The 16,923-nt window shown below is 47.1% G+C and overlaps 1 protein-coding gene across 1 annotated transcript in view; it reads right to left on the reverse strand.

Annotated features, from left to right (window-relative positions):
- Positions 1–389: 389 nt before the first annotated feature.
- Positions 390–16,923, reverse strand: part of catip (ciliogenesis associated TTC17 interacting protein) — a 30,838-nt gene continuing 14,304 nt past the window's right edge. Inside the window, exons 6-10 of the mRNA XM_078229288.1 lie at positions 15,457–15,624; positions 14,617–14,741; positions 10,930–11,006; positions 4,629–4,717; positions 390–629 (exon numbers count right to left, since the gene is read on the reverse strand). Of these exons, the coding sequence (XP_078085414.1) occupies positions 408–629; positions 4,629–4,717; positions 10,930–11,006; positions 14,617–14,741; positions 15,457–15,624 (681 nt within the window). The 3' untranslated portion in view covers positions 390–407. The remainder of the gene's footprint in view (positions 630–4,628; positions 4,718–10,929; positions 11,007–14,616; positions 14,742–15,456; positions 15,625–16,923) is intronic.

Raw genomic sequence — 16,923 nt, forward strand, 5'->3', positions numbered from 1 at the left:
AGCCGATTCCACTCACCCACCACCCTCTGAGTGAAAAACTTACCCCTGACATCCCCCCTGTACCTACCCCCCAGCACCTTAAACCTGTGTCCTCTCGTAGCAACCATTTCAGCCCTTGGAAATAGCCTCTGAGAGTCCACCCTATCCAGACCCCTCAACATCTTGTAAACCTCTATCAGGTCACCTCTCATCCTTCGTCTCTCCAGGGAGAAGAGAAGAGAAATCTGCCATTTTGGTCCACATGTGACTCCAGGTCCACAACTGCCTAAACCTGATTCCCACCTTAAAAACTTTCAATCATCTGTCCTTGATGACATTTCTATAAAGCACTTTGGGATGTTTGATTGTGTTGAAGATGCTGTAAAAATGAAAGTTGATACAACACTTATAGAATATTCACAAAACTTTTAATCTAAATCTTCTTGTTCTTTGAAGGGACTGGACCTGTTTGAGGTCAGGAAGGGGGATTGCTCTGTGTGGAACCTGGAGAAAGGGGCAAAATATTCTGCAGCAAAGGTGACAACATCATTTGGTTTGCGAAGCAGAAGGAATTCCAGGAAGTCGGCCATTAAGGACCTTAGCTCTGGGTGGTGTCGGAGGTAACTGTTGTAGTCTGCCTTAAGCGCCTCCTGAAAGACAAGAGACTTTGTTAACCAACCTTTTCAGCCCATTGCCATTACAAGTTATCAAAAATGTGGTGACATGACAAAGGCAAGAACTGGACAAGATCACTGAGCCTATCCGGTTAACTCTGTCTCCAGTCAATCCAATAGGACAGGTTGAAGTTTAAATGTTAGCCTCAGTGGACGTGCCCTGGATGATGCACTATGGGACACCTTGGTAGTCCCAATTCCACACTGGGAATTGCTCAACAAGCTCCGAGGGACCCTCGATTCTGAGTTAACACTTTCCCCTCTTGTGTCAGAAGGTCATGGGTTTGAGGTTTGCGCCACAGCGACCTGAGCACAAAATTCAGGCTGACACTTTTTGCGCACTATTGAGGGAATGCTGCACTGGCAGAGGTGGCATCTTTCTTTTGAGATGTTAAACATCCTGCGGCACTATTTCGAGAAGAGCAGGAGAGTTCTCACTGGTGTCCTAGGGAGCCAATATTTATCATTCAACCAACATCACTATGAGACGTGGCAAGTAGCACATTGGCTCTTTGTGCACTGTCCCGCTAAGTGGTAGAAAGGTACACATATCTCTTGGGATGTCACAGCGTGTTTTACAGCCATTGAACTATAGTCAATGTCAATGATCAGACAATCCCTTTCAGGTGGTATTGGGTGTTGACATCGACACCAGGAGATCGCGCTTGCTCTTCTTTGAATAATGCCAACGGCATCTTTCGCAACCACCTGAGAGGGGCAGAAATAAAAGCAAAATACTGCAGATGCTGGAATCTGAAACAAAAACAGAAAATGCTGGAAAATCTCAGCAGATCTGACAGCGTCTGTGGAGAGAGAATAGGGGCAATGTTTCGAATCTGGATGAGCTGGGGCTGAAATCTCATCCAAAAGGTATAGCGTCTCTGGAAGTGCAGCGTTCCCTCAGTCATGGAAGTAGTTGAAGGGGACAGCACAGGCAAGCGTGCTAATCTCAAAGCAGTATCACTCTGTTCACCAATTTCCATCACTCTGGTTAGTCAAGCGGAGGTTACAGGTTGTCAATTTGGAGTTGAGCTTCAGCTGCCTTGACTACTGAGAACTGGGCTCTGCTCAAACTCGTCTGTACTGCCCTCTCGGCCGACGGGACAGATGGGAGTGTCTTCCAGTCTGTATCCACGTTTCTGTGCCAGCACTGCCGTGCAATGTTTAATTTTGTGATGGTGAAAGATAGAGAACAAAGTTCAGGGATTCAGTGCCGACACTGAAGACTTCCTCGGTCAGATATGAGATGAAACATAGCAACAGGAGGAGGCTAATCAGTCTCCAAACCTGTTCAGAGATTCAATTAAATCATGGTTGATCTGTAACCTTACTCTGTTAACCAGCTAGGTTCCATATCCTTTAAAACTCTTACCGAACAAAAATCTATCAAATTGAGTTTTCAAAATTTTCAAATGACCCCAAGACTCAATAGCTTTCTTTATGGAGAGAGAATTCCAGATTTCCACTCCTCTCGGTGTGAAGAAGTGCTTCCTGACTTCACCCTGAATGCCTGGCTCTCGTTTTAACGTTATGCCCCCTTGTTCTCCCCCCACCAGAGATTGTTGACTCTAATAACTCCTCTAATCATAAATATCTTGATTGGATCATTGCTTGATCTTCCACAGTGAATGGAATATGAGTTTGGTCTATGCAGCCTGTCCTTCTGCTCTATCCACTTTGATCACTCTACGGGATCGCTCCAGTGAATGTGTGCTGCACCCTCTCCAAAGCCAATATACTCTTCTTGCAGTGCAGTGAACGGAATATAATTACTTCAGATGACAGCCGAAGCCCAGATGGGGTTGGACCAGCGTGTTATGGAAATAGAGAGGTTAGGAGAGTGGACCAAAATGTGGCAGATGGAGTTTAACGTGGATAAGTGTGAAGTCATGCATTTTGTTCACAAAAATGGGAAGCTGACTTATTATCTAAATGGGGAGAAACTTCGGGGTGCTCCCGTGCAGAGGGATCTGGGTGTCCTCGTTCATGAGTCACAGAAAACTAGCATGCAGGTACAGCAGATAATAAAGAAAGCGAATGGAATGTTGACATTTATAGTGAAAGGAATAGAATATAAAGGTAAGGAAGTATTGCTGCAACTATACAAGGCATTGGTGAGGCCGCAACTGGAGTATTGTGCACAGTTTTGGTCCCCTTATTTGAGGAAAGATGTAGTGGCATTGGAGGCAGTTCAGAGGAGGTTCACTAGATTGATTCCAGAGATGAGGGGTTTGTCGTATGAAGAGAGATTGAACAGTTTAGGCCGATACTCTCTGGAATTTAGAAGAATGAGGGGAGATCAAATTGAGGTATTCAAGATGATAAAAGTTTTGGATAAAGTAGACGTGGAGCGGATGCTTCCTCTTATGGGGCATTCTAGGACGAGAGGTCAAAGTCTGAGGATAACGGGTAGCAAATTTAAAACAGAGTTGAGGAGAAACTACTCCCAAAAGGTTGTGAATCTGTGGAATTCGCTCCCCCAAAGTGCGGTGGATGCTGGGACAGTGAGTAAATTTAAGGAGGAGTTAGACAGATTTTTAATTGGGAATGGGGTTGAAGGGCTATGGGGAGAAGGCAGGAAAATGGGGATGAGGAGCATATCAGCCATGATCGAATGGCGGGGCAGACTCGATGGGCTGAATGGCCTAATTCTGCTCCTATATCTTATGAACTTATAGAAATAATATGAATTGGAATGTCAGATTTAATGGGCTAAAGCTCCTGCTGCATCCCTGCGATGTGTTTCAGTCCCAATTCCCTCCTGTGGCTGTGACATGCTACATTCTCCACTGAATGAGATTGGTGGTTAGGGGGGAAACTTTGTAGTTAGGGCCCATCCATCCCCGGCACTGACATGATACTGTCACAACCCATTTCACATCTGACCCTTGCAGTCAGCAGGCACGGTCTTTCATTCCATGAATCTGAATTGAACTTGTACAGTCATACTCACCCATCAGCTCCTGCACCTGATCACCTCCCCGCTCCCAACATCTCCATTTTAAAATTCATTCTTGTGTTCAGATGTCACTGGGGACTCGCCCTCTCCCCGTGTCTGTAACTACCTCCAAGATCTCAGCGTCTCTCCAATTCTGGCCTTTTGCCCATCCCCAATTTTCATGACTCTTCCATTGGGAGCCATGCCATCAGCCCTGGAATTCCCTCTCTAACTCTCTCGACTCTACTTTTAAGACATTCCTTAAAAATTACCTCACCCTGCCCCAATATCTCCTTACGTGGCTTGGTTGTCAAATCTGGTAAGTGCTGTAAAGCACCTTGGGAATTTTGACTGCATGAAAATTTCTATGGCAATGCAAGTTATTGTTAAATTTAAAACAAGATTGCAGAGGTGAAAGATGTGCTAATTCGCACTGTAGCCAGTTTTACAAATAGGATTCTCTGCTGTCCCTCTTATGACTCGACATAGCAACCATCAGCCTCGATGGGGAAGGTAAGATTGGGTCTTGCTAAGTGGCCAAAAGGAAGTGCAAATACGGCGAGTGGGGGTGCGGCGTTGCCGGGGGAGACGGGTAGATGGTCACCAGCCTTTTGCAAAGGAAATGACTAACCCCCAACAGAGGCTCTGAAGCCCGTCATAGTGAGCAGTATGCTTTGGGTCTCAGCATCGCAGCATGCTGTAACTGAATGCATTGAGAAGCAATGCAGCATGCTCTAAGCAGCAATGCAGCATTATGTAACCCAATGCAATGAGCAGGGATACAATATTCTGCAACTCAATGCACTGAGCACCAATGCAGGATGCACTGAGCAACAATATAACATGCCAACAAGTCAATGCACAGAGCAGTAATGCAGAATGCTGTAATTCAATGTATTGCAACACTGCACACCTGTGGCTCATTTTTTAGTTTCACTTTTCTGGATAGACAGGGGTTTAAATACAAAGAACAAATTTTCAGCATCTTATATCCAGTTCGAATTCAGGCCCGGGTCCAAGTAGTTATTAGATGGTACCGTTCTGTCGATAAATTTAAAATACAACTGCATGTCGTCTTCCCAAATCAGAGGCTTCTTCTCAAATACCGGCTTGGGATCTTCTTCATCTGAAAATGTTCAGAAACAAAGGAAAATTCCTCAAAACAATAATAATCTACAACTCTGCTGTAAATCCAATTGAAGGCACGATGAGCGATGGGCCCCAGTGAAGGAAGTGAATACTTGTGCCAATCAGAAGGAGTAGGATAAACTATCTTGGAGGTTAATAAGGTGGGTATGGAAATGGGAAAGGGTAAGGCTGGGGAATGTTGTCTGCAGTGGGAGACGGTCCATGGCTGAATAGAAACATAGAAACATAGAAAAACTACAGCACAAAACAGGCCCTTCGGCCCCACAAGTTGTGCCGAACATATCCCTGCCTTCTAGGCCTACCTATAACCCTCCATCCTATTAAGCTCCATGTACTCATCCAGGAGTCTCTTAAAAGACCCTATTGAGTTTGCCTCCACCACCACTGACGGCAGCCGATTCCACTCGCCCACCATCCTCTGTGTGAAAAACTTCCCCCTAACCTTTCCCCTGTACCTATAGGGTACAGGGGAATACACCTTGCTTCTGCATCCCATAATGTCCGTACCTAACACAAACCTATCCATCTGAAGTTTTGAAATTTCAATTTGAGCCCCAGCATCGACAGATCATTGTGGGAGGGAGAGAGTTTCTTTGTGTGAAGAATTGCTTCCTGACATCACCCTTGAATGGCACAGCTCTGAGTTTAAGGTCGTTGTGGATTCCCGCATCAGAGGGAACAGAAATCATTTCTGTCTCTACCAAGCAGCCCTCATAAGAATCATCTGAAACACCCATATGGGTGGGATGTTCCAACCACGCTCGTCCCGAGACCGGAAATTCCTGCCTGAGGTCAACGGACCTTTTCATGGTCTACCGAATTTTCTGTCCCACCGACTACGATTCCCGTGGCAGGCGGGACCAGAAAATTCCGCCCCATGAGTATGTTACCCCCTTCTATACTCGACACAGTATGAGCATGCAAACTTCCCTCATAATTTTAAAGCTTATTTGTTAGTGTCACAAGTAGGCTTACATTAACACTGCAATGAAGTTACTGTGCAATTCCACTAGTCATCACACTCCGGCGCCTGTTCGGGTCAATGCGCCCTAACCAGCACGTCTTTCAGAATGTGGGAGGAAACCTGAGCACCCGGAGGAAACCCACGCAGACACAGGGAGAATGTGCAGACTCCACACAGACAGTGACCAAAGCCGGGAATGGAACCCGGGTCCCTGGCGCGGTGAGGCAGCAGTGCTAACCACTGTGCCAAATTTAATCCTATTAGCCCTATGATATTATCTTGGTGAATTTGTGTTGTACACTGTCCAAGACCAGTATATCCTTCCCGAGATGCGGCTGCCAGAACTGAACGCAGTTACTCCAGATACAGTTAACTAGAGCCTTGTACTCCACCCACCAAATCTTCCACCACTTTGTATATCAGCCCCTTAAAATGAACCAAAGAGCCTCTTTCTGTGCTGTATGATTCTAAGACGGAAACATTCAATCCCTCCACTGATGTGGCTGCACTGTGTACCACCTAAACAATGCAGTACAGCATCATGCCAAGGCTTCTTCTATCGCTCCTTTCTAATCTGCCCTCTCAGGAGGATGGAGCAGATTCCACGGCACGATTCCAAAGAACAAGGGAGATGTCCCAAGGGATGGGATGGGGGAGGGGGGGGGGGGGGGGGGGGGTGGGTGGGGTTCCTAGTCAATAATTATCCCTCAATCAATGTTACTGAAAGCAGATTATCTAGTTATCATCAGTTTGCTGTTTATTGGAACTTTCTGGGCGGAATTTTCCCCAAAAAATTCTAAGTGCCGAATTCGTATAAAAAGGGGGGTAAATGCCGCAGCTGTTTTCAGCGGGATTTTCAAAATGAATCTCCCGTACTCTGCATCGCAGAGCGCCCCAGCATGAATCACGGTGAAAATCAGGGCGTGGGCCCTATTTCTGCTGGAGAGGCCGGCAGCAGAGCGCTGAGCAGACCACGGCGCACGCGCCAATCTGTCAGTGCCGTGATCGGCACACCACAGTAGCCCCGCACTATCGGCCTCCTGATTGCTGGCCGTGCGATACCCCCACCCCCCCACACCCCCCCCGGTCCGGCCTCCCAGACGTGTCCGGGCCAGCCTCAACCCTCTCCTGCCCCTCAGCCCGCCTCGATCCCCCACCCCCACCCACCCCGGCAGTCCCGATTTCCTGACCCCACCCCCCCACCCCCGTTTCCCCCCAGCAGGCCGATACCCCCCCCGCCTCCATCCCGATGGCTAGCCCCGATCAGCCCTTCCCTCCCTCTGCTCATGATCCCTATGGCAGCGGGACCCCCCCCACACACCACCACCCCCACCGATCTCACCCCCATTGGCCCCCCAACAGGTCCTACCTCCTCTGGCCCTGCCCCCTTGTCACTGCCTGATGCTTGGTGGGCTGTGCCAAGGTGCCCCCTGGGCATTACCACTTTGCCTCTTGGGCAGTGCCGGGGGGGACCTGACCATGACCCCCCCTTCACTCCAGTGGGGCCAGGCCACCAGCTCCCCGTTAGTGGGGAGCTATTGTAAACCCAGCTGGAGTGAAACACTCCTGGTGGGCAGAGAGAGGCTAGCGGGCCCAGGTCCCAGGCCTGCTAATGAGATTAAAGTTCAAATGTAATATGCTTCGCTCCGATTTCCAGCATGGCACTGAAGACGCTGGAATTCTGGCAACCGGAGACGCAACGGAGGCCATGGCGCCCAGTGGGGAACCCGCTACACGGCCTCCACTTATATCTTCCGGCCCGCCGCGCTGCTCTAGAATCTGGGTGTCAATTGGCTGCCGTGATTCCTGAATTACATTTTAGAAATTACTTCATTGGCTGTGAAGCGTTTGGAATGTCCTGAGCTTGGTGAAAGGCGCTACAGAAATGCAAGTTCATTCGATCTAATGAAGCATCACATGGCATCTAATGAGGGGAACAGTGGGCATTGAGCAGGAAGATAAGTTGTTGAAGCGCTAAGCCTTTGAACGAATGGGAAGAGGTAACATGGCAGAGGGATTTGGGGAGTGTTTCAGAGCCTGGACATGGCAATGACTGATTCTGTCAAAGAACAAAGAACAGTACAGCACAGGAACAGGCCCTTCGGCCCTCCAAATCTATGCCAACACAAATGCCTCTCTAATCTAATATTTTCTTGCCTCTACGTGGTCCATATCCCTCTATTCCCTGCCTATTCATGTATCTATCCAGATGCCTCTTGAACATTGTTATAGAATCTGCTTCCACCACCTCCCCCGGCAGCGCGTTCCAGGCATTCACCACCCTCTGTGTGAAAAACCTGCCCCTTACATCTCTTTTAACTTTCCCCCTCTCACTCTCAACCTATGCCCCCGAGTAATTAACCCTTCGACCCTGGGATAAAGATTCTGACTGTCCACTCTATCCAAGCCTGTCATAATCTTGTAAACCTCTATCAGGTCCCCCCTCATCCTCCGACACTCCAATGAAATCAATCCAGGTTTGTTCAATCTTTCTTCATGATCCCACCAAAGTTTAGCTGTGACATTCTCCCTAATCACTAAAACAACACCTCCACCTCTTTTGTCACCCTCTCTATCTCGTCTGAAACATCTAAATCCTGGAATGCTAAGCTGCCAGTTCTGCTCTTCTTTCATCCAAGTCTCTGTAATTGCAACAACATCATAGTTCTATGTCGTAATCCAAGCTTTAAGTTCATCTGCCTTACCTGTCATGCTTTTTGTGTTAAAACAAACACACCTCAGGCCATCTGTCCTGTCATGTTTCGTACACTCTCCCTGTGTTTTATTTCTCTTAACCTTATTGGATCCATTCACTGAGTTCTCTGTACTCTGTGCTGTGGCCCTTTTAATTTTTATCTTTGGTTTCCCTGCCTTCCACTTTTCATAGAAATCATCATAGAATCCCTACAGTGCAGAAGGAGGCCATTCGGCCCATCGAGTCTGCACCAACCACAATCCCACCCAGGCCCTACCCCCACATATTTACCCGCTAATCCCTCTAACCTATGCATCTCAGGACTCTAAGGGGCAATTTTTAACCTGGCCAATCAACCTAACCCGCACATCTTTGGACTGTGGGAGGAAACCGGAGCACCCGGAGGAAGCCCACGCAGACACGAGGAGAATGTGCAAACTCCACACAGACAGTGACCCAAGCCGGGAATCGAACCAGGTCCCTGGAGCTATGAAGCAGCAGTGCTAACCACTGTGCTACCGTGCCGCCCCTCACTGCCTTTTGTTTCTGTCTCCACTTTACTTCCCTCTGATTTCCTGCATTGGTTCCCATCCCCCTGCCACATTAGTTTAAACCCTCCCCAACAACACTAGCAAACACTCCCCCTAGGACATTGGTTCCAGTCCTGCCCAGGTGCAGACCATCCGAGTTGTACTGGTCCCACCTCCCCCAGAACCGGTTCCAATGTCCCAGGAATTTGAATTCCTCCCTCTTGCACCATCCCTCAAGCCACATCACTGTTAGGGAACAGCAGGAAAGGTGGATAATGAAGCCCCATATGAAAGTAACTCTTCTTCAAGTTGGTGTACTCAGTATAGAATGTAAAGTTTTCAAGGTGAAACAGCAGATTATAGAGTGGAATCTTACAGCACAGGAGTCCATTCGACCCTTCATATATGTGCTGGCTCTTTGAAGATGCTATCTAATTTGTCCCACTTCTCAGCTATTTCCCCATAGCCCTGCAAGTTAGTCCTCATCAAATGCAATTGTTTTCTGAAAGTTCATTTGGAATCCACTTTCACTATCCTTTCAACTGATCTCAGCATCCCTCTGTGTGAAGAAATCACACTATTCCCTCCAACAATGTGTTACGATCCCAGGTGATGTTATAACTGGACAAGAAGATCCCAGAATGGAACCCTGGTAATTTTTAGTTTTTTTTAGAAAACGTGAAGGAACAGAGTCACAGGGCCGCTAATTAGTTTTAGCTACAGTGGTCTCAGTAACATAAAGTCCCTTTAAGCACAGAGATTGGCTGTGGTCTAATACACGCACTCCATTTTGAACCCAAGTGAATAGCTGTGGATTTCTCCTCAGAATCCGCATCCCCCCGCCACCAAGATGATTGTCACATGAGTGTATCCAAACTCCACTCCCAAAATCACACTTTAAAATCTTCTTTTAAAATAATGTTTCCATAGTGGTTGGCATTCCAAAATCCACTCCAGACTTTCCAAATTACTCATTTAAACAAAGCTTCACTGAGAACAAAGAATCCAATATCCAAGTTTCACAATTTTCCCTTCACGATTCCTTTGCCTTGACTGCTCTACCAACTGAAATTTATTTACCTCTCAATTCTCAGACTCTATTAAAATGGCATCCAACCTTTGACATACCTCTGAAGTCTGATTTCCTATTTTAATTCTAGTTATTGCAACCATCTCTTTATGTCACAACACTTTGTCTGCTTCTCCCCTTGAATTCTCCTGAACAATACCTTAACTTCAGTATTCTTAAGAGATTCTTTATGTACCAATTCCCTGGTTATCTGGGCTGCATCTGGTTCTTTGGTAGTGTGCCTCTTGGCTGCTCCCTGGTTCTGTCCAGTCTTTCTACTGGCAGAGTTGAGAGATGCTCACTACCTGGTGACCGATCTTCAACTGTAAATAAATTCAACTGAACTAAAAACAAAAAGTCTTCCTACATTAAATGGTCCCAAGTTGCTAAGCAATGCCCAGATGCTTCCGCCTTATATTTTGTCTTCATGCCATAACCATCTCTAAGCACAATAGAATCACAGTTGGAATTGAAACCAACCCCCACACATATAAACACCTTTGTCCAGCATAAATCTAACTATAGGTTATACCCCCTCCTTCCAGAGAAACATTAAATTAAACCCACTTTAAACTATACCTTATGTGATAACTCAGGAAGCCCAACTGGAAAGGAACAGTTTATTACAGAATGCAACGTAAGACCACTATCATGGTGTACACACACTAGTCCCTTCCTGGGACTACAGTTTAGCAGGCCCAGTCCTGGGCCTGCCATGCAAAAGGCCCAGGTACTGAGTTCCATCTGGGCAGGCCACTGCCTGTTACCAAGGGAACTCATATGAACAAGTCCCACAAGGCGATCAATCAGTAATTCCCCATGGACCTGTAAGGGTTATTACACCTTATTTCTAATGTTTACAAATACAAATATAAATCCCTTAAAACTACCTTTGTTTTCCTAACAAGTGTAGCTATACAAATTACCATACCTATTTGTTTCATGTGAGGTATCTGGGTCAGCACCATTGTAACTGGGGAGCCCACTTGCACTCTGCTTGCTAAATGCCTACAAGAGGAATAGAATTGCACAGTGACATCAGTGACGAATGAACAGAGACAATGACAAACTAACAGAAACAGCAACATGGTTAAAAACAAAGTCACAAGATGCTTCGTATGAGCTTTATTGACACCGAGCCACATAAGGAGATATTAGAACAGGCTAAAGAAGAGGGGATTAAATAATGGCTTTACACAGGCAAAGAAGAGGAGGGGTTTAGGGAAAGAAGCCTAAAACTTAAGGCTTGGGCAGATGAAAGCACAGCTGGCAATGCTGGCGCGATGGAAATTGGAGATGTGCAGGAGGCCAGAATTACACATATAACTTGATTTCTTTATCCTAGAATTATGCTGCATGGACAGAGGCCTTTAGTCCATCTATACTGTCTCATTGATAAGAGTTTTCCAATTAAGCTTACTTCCCTACACTTTTCCCATATTGCAGACATTCAAGGATTGGTTATCCAGAGGCCCAGGCTAATGCCTGCGACTCTGCGCTGTCGTGTGTCATGAAGGCCGCCTTGGAGAACGCTTACCTGAAGATCCAAGGCTGAATGCCCGTGACTGCTGAAGTGCTCCCCCACAGGAAGAGTCATAGCATCTGCATGGTTTCCCCAATGTACCATGCCTCGGGACATCCTTTCCTGCAGCGTATCAGGTAGACAACGTTGGCCGAGTTGCAAGAGTATGTACTGTGTACCTGGTAGATGGTGTTCTCATGTGAGATGATGGCATCTGTGTCGATGATCTGGCACGTCTTGCAGAGGTTGCTGTGGCAGGGTTGTGTGGTGTCATGGTCACTGTTCTCCTGAAGGCTGGGTAGTTTGCTGCGGACAATGATCTGTTTGAGGTTGCGTGGTTGTTTGAAGGCAAGAAGTGGGGGTGTGGGGATGGCCTTGGCGAGATGTTCGTCTTCATCAATGACATGTTGAAGGCACCGGAGGAGATGCCGTAGCTTCTCCGCTCCAGGGAAGTACTGGACGACCAAGGGTACTCTGTCCACCGTGTCCCGTGTTTGTCTTCTGAGGAGGTCGGTGCGGTTTTTCGCTGTGGCGCGTCGGAACTGTTGATCGATGAGTCGAGTGCCATATCCTGTTCTTATGAGGGCATCTTTCAGCGTCTGGAGGTGTCTGTTGCGATCCTCCTCATCCGAGCAGATCCTGTGTATACGGAGGGCTTATCCGTAGGGGATGGCTTCTTTTACGTGTTTAGGGTGGAAGCTGGAGAAGTGGAGCATCATGAGGTTATCCGTGGGTTTGCGGTACAGTGAGGTGCTGAGGTGACCGTCCTTAATGGAGATGCGTGTGTCCAAGAATGCAACCGATTCCGGAGAGTAGTCCATGGTGAGTCTGATGGTGGGATGGAACTTGTTGATGTCATCATAGAGTTGTTTCAGTGATTGCTCACCATGACTCCAAAGGAAGAAACTGTCATCGATGTATCTAGTGTATAGCATCGGTTGAAGGTCCTGTGCGGTGAAGAAGTCTTGTTCGAACCTGTGCATGAAGATGTTGGCATATTGAGGTGCGAATTTTGTCCCCATGGCTGTTCCGTGTGTCTGGATGAAGAACTGGTTGTTGAAGGTGAAGATATTGTGGTCCAGGATGAAGCGGATGAGTTGTAAAATTGCATCTGGAAACTGGCAGTTGACGGCATTGAGTACTGAGGCCGTTGCAGCAATGCCATCCTCGTGGGGGATGCTGGTGTAGAGTGCCGAGACATCCATTGTGACGAGGAGTGCTCCTGGTTCAACTGCTCCATGTGTGTTGAGTTTCTGTAGGAAGTCCGTAGTGTCGCGACAAAAGCTGGGGGTTCTTTGTACAATGGGTTTCAAGATGGCCTCGACATAAGCGTAAGCGTTCTCCAAGGTAAGCGTTCTCCAAGGCGGCCTTCACGACACACGACAGCGCAGAGTCGCTGAGCAGAAACTGATAGCCAAGTTCCGCACACATGAGGACGGCCTAAACCGGGATGTTGGATTTATGTCACATTGTCAGTAACCCCCACAGCTTGCCTCCTGATCTTGCAGAATCTTACTAGCTGTTCTGTCTGGAGACAATACACATCTCTTTAACCTGTGTTTAATGTTCGCTCCACCCACATTATCTGTACCTTTAAGACCTGGCTGGCTGTAGAGATTTGCATTCTAATTAGTATTCTGTAACTTGATGTTGTGTCTCTGTGCCCTGTTGGAGAACAGATTTTCACTCCATCTGACGAAGGGGCAGCGCTCCGAAAGCTTATGGTATTTGCTACCGAATAAACCTGTTGGACTTTAACCTGGTGTTGTGAAACTTCTTACTGTAAGGTCATACCCAGGTGGTGTTTGATACATTGCCTGTAAGATAGGATTCAGAGAGTATGACAATGTCAGGCTGTTGCCTGACTAGCCTGTGGGACAGCTCCCCCAATTTTTACCCAGGCTCCCAGTAAGGAGAGCTTTTCCGGGTTGACAGCAGTGGGTTTGTCATTGTCATTTCCGGTGCCCAGGCCAATGCTGGGTGGTCCCTCCAGTTTCAATTCTTACAGACTTTGCAACAGTTTTCGTAGAAAAGTGACTGAAGATGGTTTCATGGTCATCATTAATGAAATTAGCTTTTAATTCCCGATTTATGAATTGTATTTTATATTCCACCAGTGGGTTATGAACCAGTGTCCCACAGGCATTAGCCTGGGCCTCTGGATAACCAATCCTTGAAATTCCAGTTTTGGGATCTTCCTTGCCCTCGTCCGATGACACAAACAGGTTCATGTCCCGGAAGGGCGCGAGCCCGATTAGCACATATTAGCATGGATTAAAATATAATTAATGGGCTTAATGCCACTCCATCCACCCTCAATATATCTTCCCACCCAACTGGCATGATGTCACGCTGGCGCAAATCACTATGGGCTTTAAAAATGAAAAACGTCGTGATGACCACACTGGGGGCATACAATGAGGTATCACCAGCTGGTGAGGGACATGCCCAGGCCCCGGCACTGTCCCCTGGCACCCCGGCCATGCCAAACTGGCAGTGCCAGGGTTCCCCTTATGTGTGATGGAGATGGCGTGCCCAATGTATGTGTGCGTATGTGTGTGGAGGGGGGAGGGAGTGTTGCCTGTGAAGGTGGGTGGTGCCCTGATGCCTCTAAGGGGAGGGGGCTAATTAATTTTTAACGCAGATCGAGATGCCCTTTAAAGATGGAGAATTAGTTTTTAGTCTGAAACTGACACTCTTGACAATTTTTGGGACGGTTCCCTCTGTGGATAAGTGCAAGTTATTGTTGACTCACTGGCGGTGGGAAATGGGTCATCGCCAGCTACCTTTTAAAAAGTTAATTTCATGGGGTGATGGGCATCACTGGTAAGGCCAGCACTTCTTGCCCAGCCCACGTCCAAGCCACACAACCTACTGAGCCAGGGCAAAGAGTGCCACCAACTGGGCCCAGCTGGTTTTCGTATGGAGTGTCAGGGGTCCCCCAGATAAGTACTCAGACATGAGGAAGCAATCAACTTAATATTGAACATTGAATATTGTGCTGAGGTTCTCTATTGGTGCTACAATGGGCCTCGAACACACAAACTGGCAAATCAAATCAAATAATAAAACACAGCGTGCTTTTCCAGCACTCACCCATCCGGCAGGAAGTTGCACTGCCAGCTCATGGGACCGTTTTCCACTGAATGAATCGTTCTTTCGATGCCAAAAACATCCCTTGTTTCCTTTCCAATCTTCATCATCCTGTGGCCCAGATCCATCTGTCGAAAAGATAGAATATCACAGGAAAGGAACTCATCAAGGGTTCCAGCAGTTGCTGCTGCCAAGATTCATGGGATCATTCGGAGATACCAGGCAATCGGATGGTTTAATACATAACAGGAAGTAAAATCCTGAATTGAAATAGCGCCTTTCATGACCCCAAGACTTTGCATGACCCCAGGGCTCACCCGTGGTGCTGACACCCTGGCACTGCCTGTTTGGCACCGCCAGAGTGAAGTGCTGGAGCACTGTGCTGGCATGTCCCTCTCCCCCAAGGGCTATACTGATCTTTGCACCCCCAGCTTCACGTTTTGCAGAAGCTGCTGTAAAGCTTGCCGACGTGACGTCCATTGAGCCCATCAGGCCGCCCTGGGTTCTTTGATTGAAATCCTATCCGATTAGTCTCACTGCCCCACTCTTTACTCAAAGCACAGCCACAGATGATTCTTTATCGGTGAATTTTGTTAAATTGGAAAAAAATATATTTTGTTGTGAATTCTGATCTCTGCCCCATTCCCCCAATTTCACTCCAAGTGTGGTTTTGGGGTGGTGGGGCAGGGGATGGGGGGGGGGGGGGGGGATGGGGGGGGGGGGGGGCACAGACTTCACTGAAACACAGAGTCAATTTGGTGGTGATATTTTCTAATCACTGGGAGCCAAGGCTTTCCTCCAACCTCACTCTGCTGATTAACGGACCCCAGAATCGGTACTTACATATGTAGAAGGGAAAAGTTTCATTTCGGTGTCAAAAGAGAGGAAGACGATATTGTCGGGGACCTTGTTTCGTTGGGCCAGAATCCGTAAAAGGACCAGGTTGCTGGCCTCTGACACAAACCCATCCATCTCTTCCAGCTTGAAGGTCAAAATCTCGGACCTCACATTCTGATCAAACAACAGAACAGTGATTAACATGGAGCTGTATTACATTGAGTTACTTTCAGTCCACAGACATTCAACTCAACTGGTCCCTGCTTCACCAGCATCCCCCAACCCCACCCCCAAAATGTTGTGCAGTTGGTCCTTCTTCTCCGTGAGCCATGGTACATGGCCCCATGGAAAAGTCCCAAACTCTACTCTGGATTTGGGAATCTTTTGAAAGGTAACTTCAAATGGCCTTACCGGTTCCCCCATGCCCTCTCCATTCCAAATCAATGCCAAATCATGCTTCCCATCCACTCCCATGGCTCCTTATAGCCCCACAGTAAATCATGCCCTACACAACCCATAGTCTTTTATTGCCCATGCCAACAATACCAATATATGCCACCACCCACGCCAACAGTCCCTCATACCCTCCATGCCAACTCAATGCACCTCCATGTCCATTCACCCAGTATACACAATATACAGAACCAATGAACCCTAAAGTAACAATGGCATGTGTGATACTGCTTAAAAAACATGCATTTATCATCTTTTGAGAAAAATTGTTGTTCCTATAACTCTAAAATGGCAATCAAGCTGATCATTAATGTATCAATAACAGAAACTTTAAGTAATTGATAACTCTTAATGCTGTGCAAATAAACATTGAGAGATTGACAAGAGAGATCCCAGAAAATTAACATATTATAACCTCGTAGAGATTTCAATCAAGCAGCGTGAAGAGTTTTCTCCAGCTGTGTAAATAGAGCTTATCCACTTATAAGTGTGGGCTCACAACTCAGCAGACATGTCTCCAGAGCATAAATCTGGGCCAAGACCTGGTAAGGGTATTAAGGTTGCATGTCTTAACCCTATGTATTAAGTACATCGGGTTAAGACACAACGAAGCCATGAAATTGTCTAACTGAATGGGTGGGACAGGATGAAAGGGCTGAACGACCTCCTCCTACTTCCATCTTCCTGCTTGGGATCAAGTGGTCAGATAGCCTATGAATGCCATTGTTCCCCACTGTCCCAGCTCCCTCTGGAGATAGAAGGCTCCGCACACATTGACCCTCTGTCATGGAAGGAATGCTCTCCTCTGTCTGCAGGGCTATGAGGACATCTATCCTGCAGCCTGACCCAATGTGGCCAACCCGCACAGACATAATTCCCCTCCAATTGCCCTCAACCTAACCAGAAATAGTCTCATTGATCTCTGGCTGCTTCCTACTTATAATTAGATTTTGTGAATTTAATAGGGTGCATAGATTCAGAATCACAGAATCCTACAGTGTAGAAGAGGCCCTTCGGCTC

The sequence above is a fragment of the Mustelus asterias genome, chromosome 14 (genome assembly GCF_964213995.1).
Source record: "Mustelus asterias chromosome 14, sMusAst1.hap1.1, whole genome shotgun sequence".
NCBI lineage: Eukaryota > Metazoa > Chordata > Chondrichthyes > Carcharhiniformes > Triakidae > Mustelus > Mustelus asterias.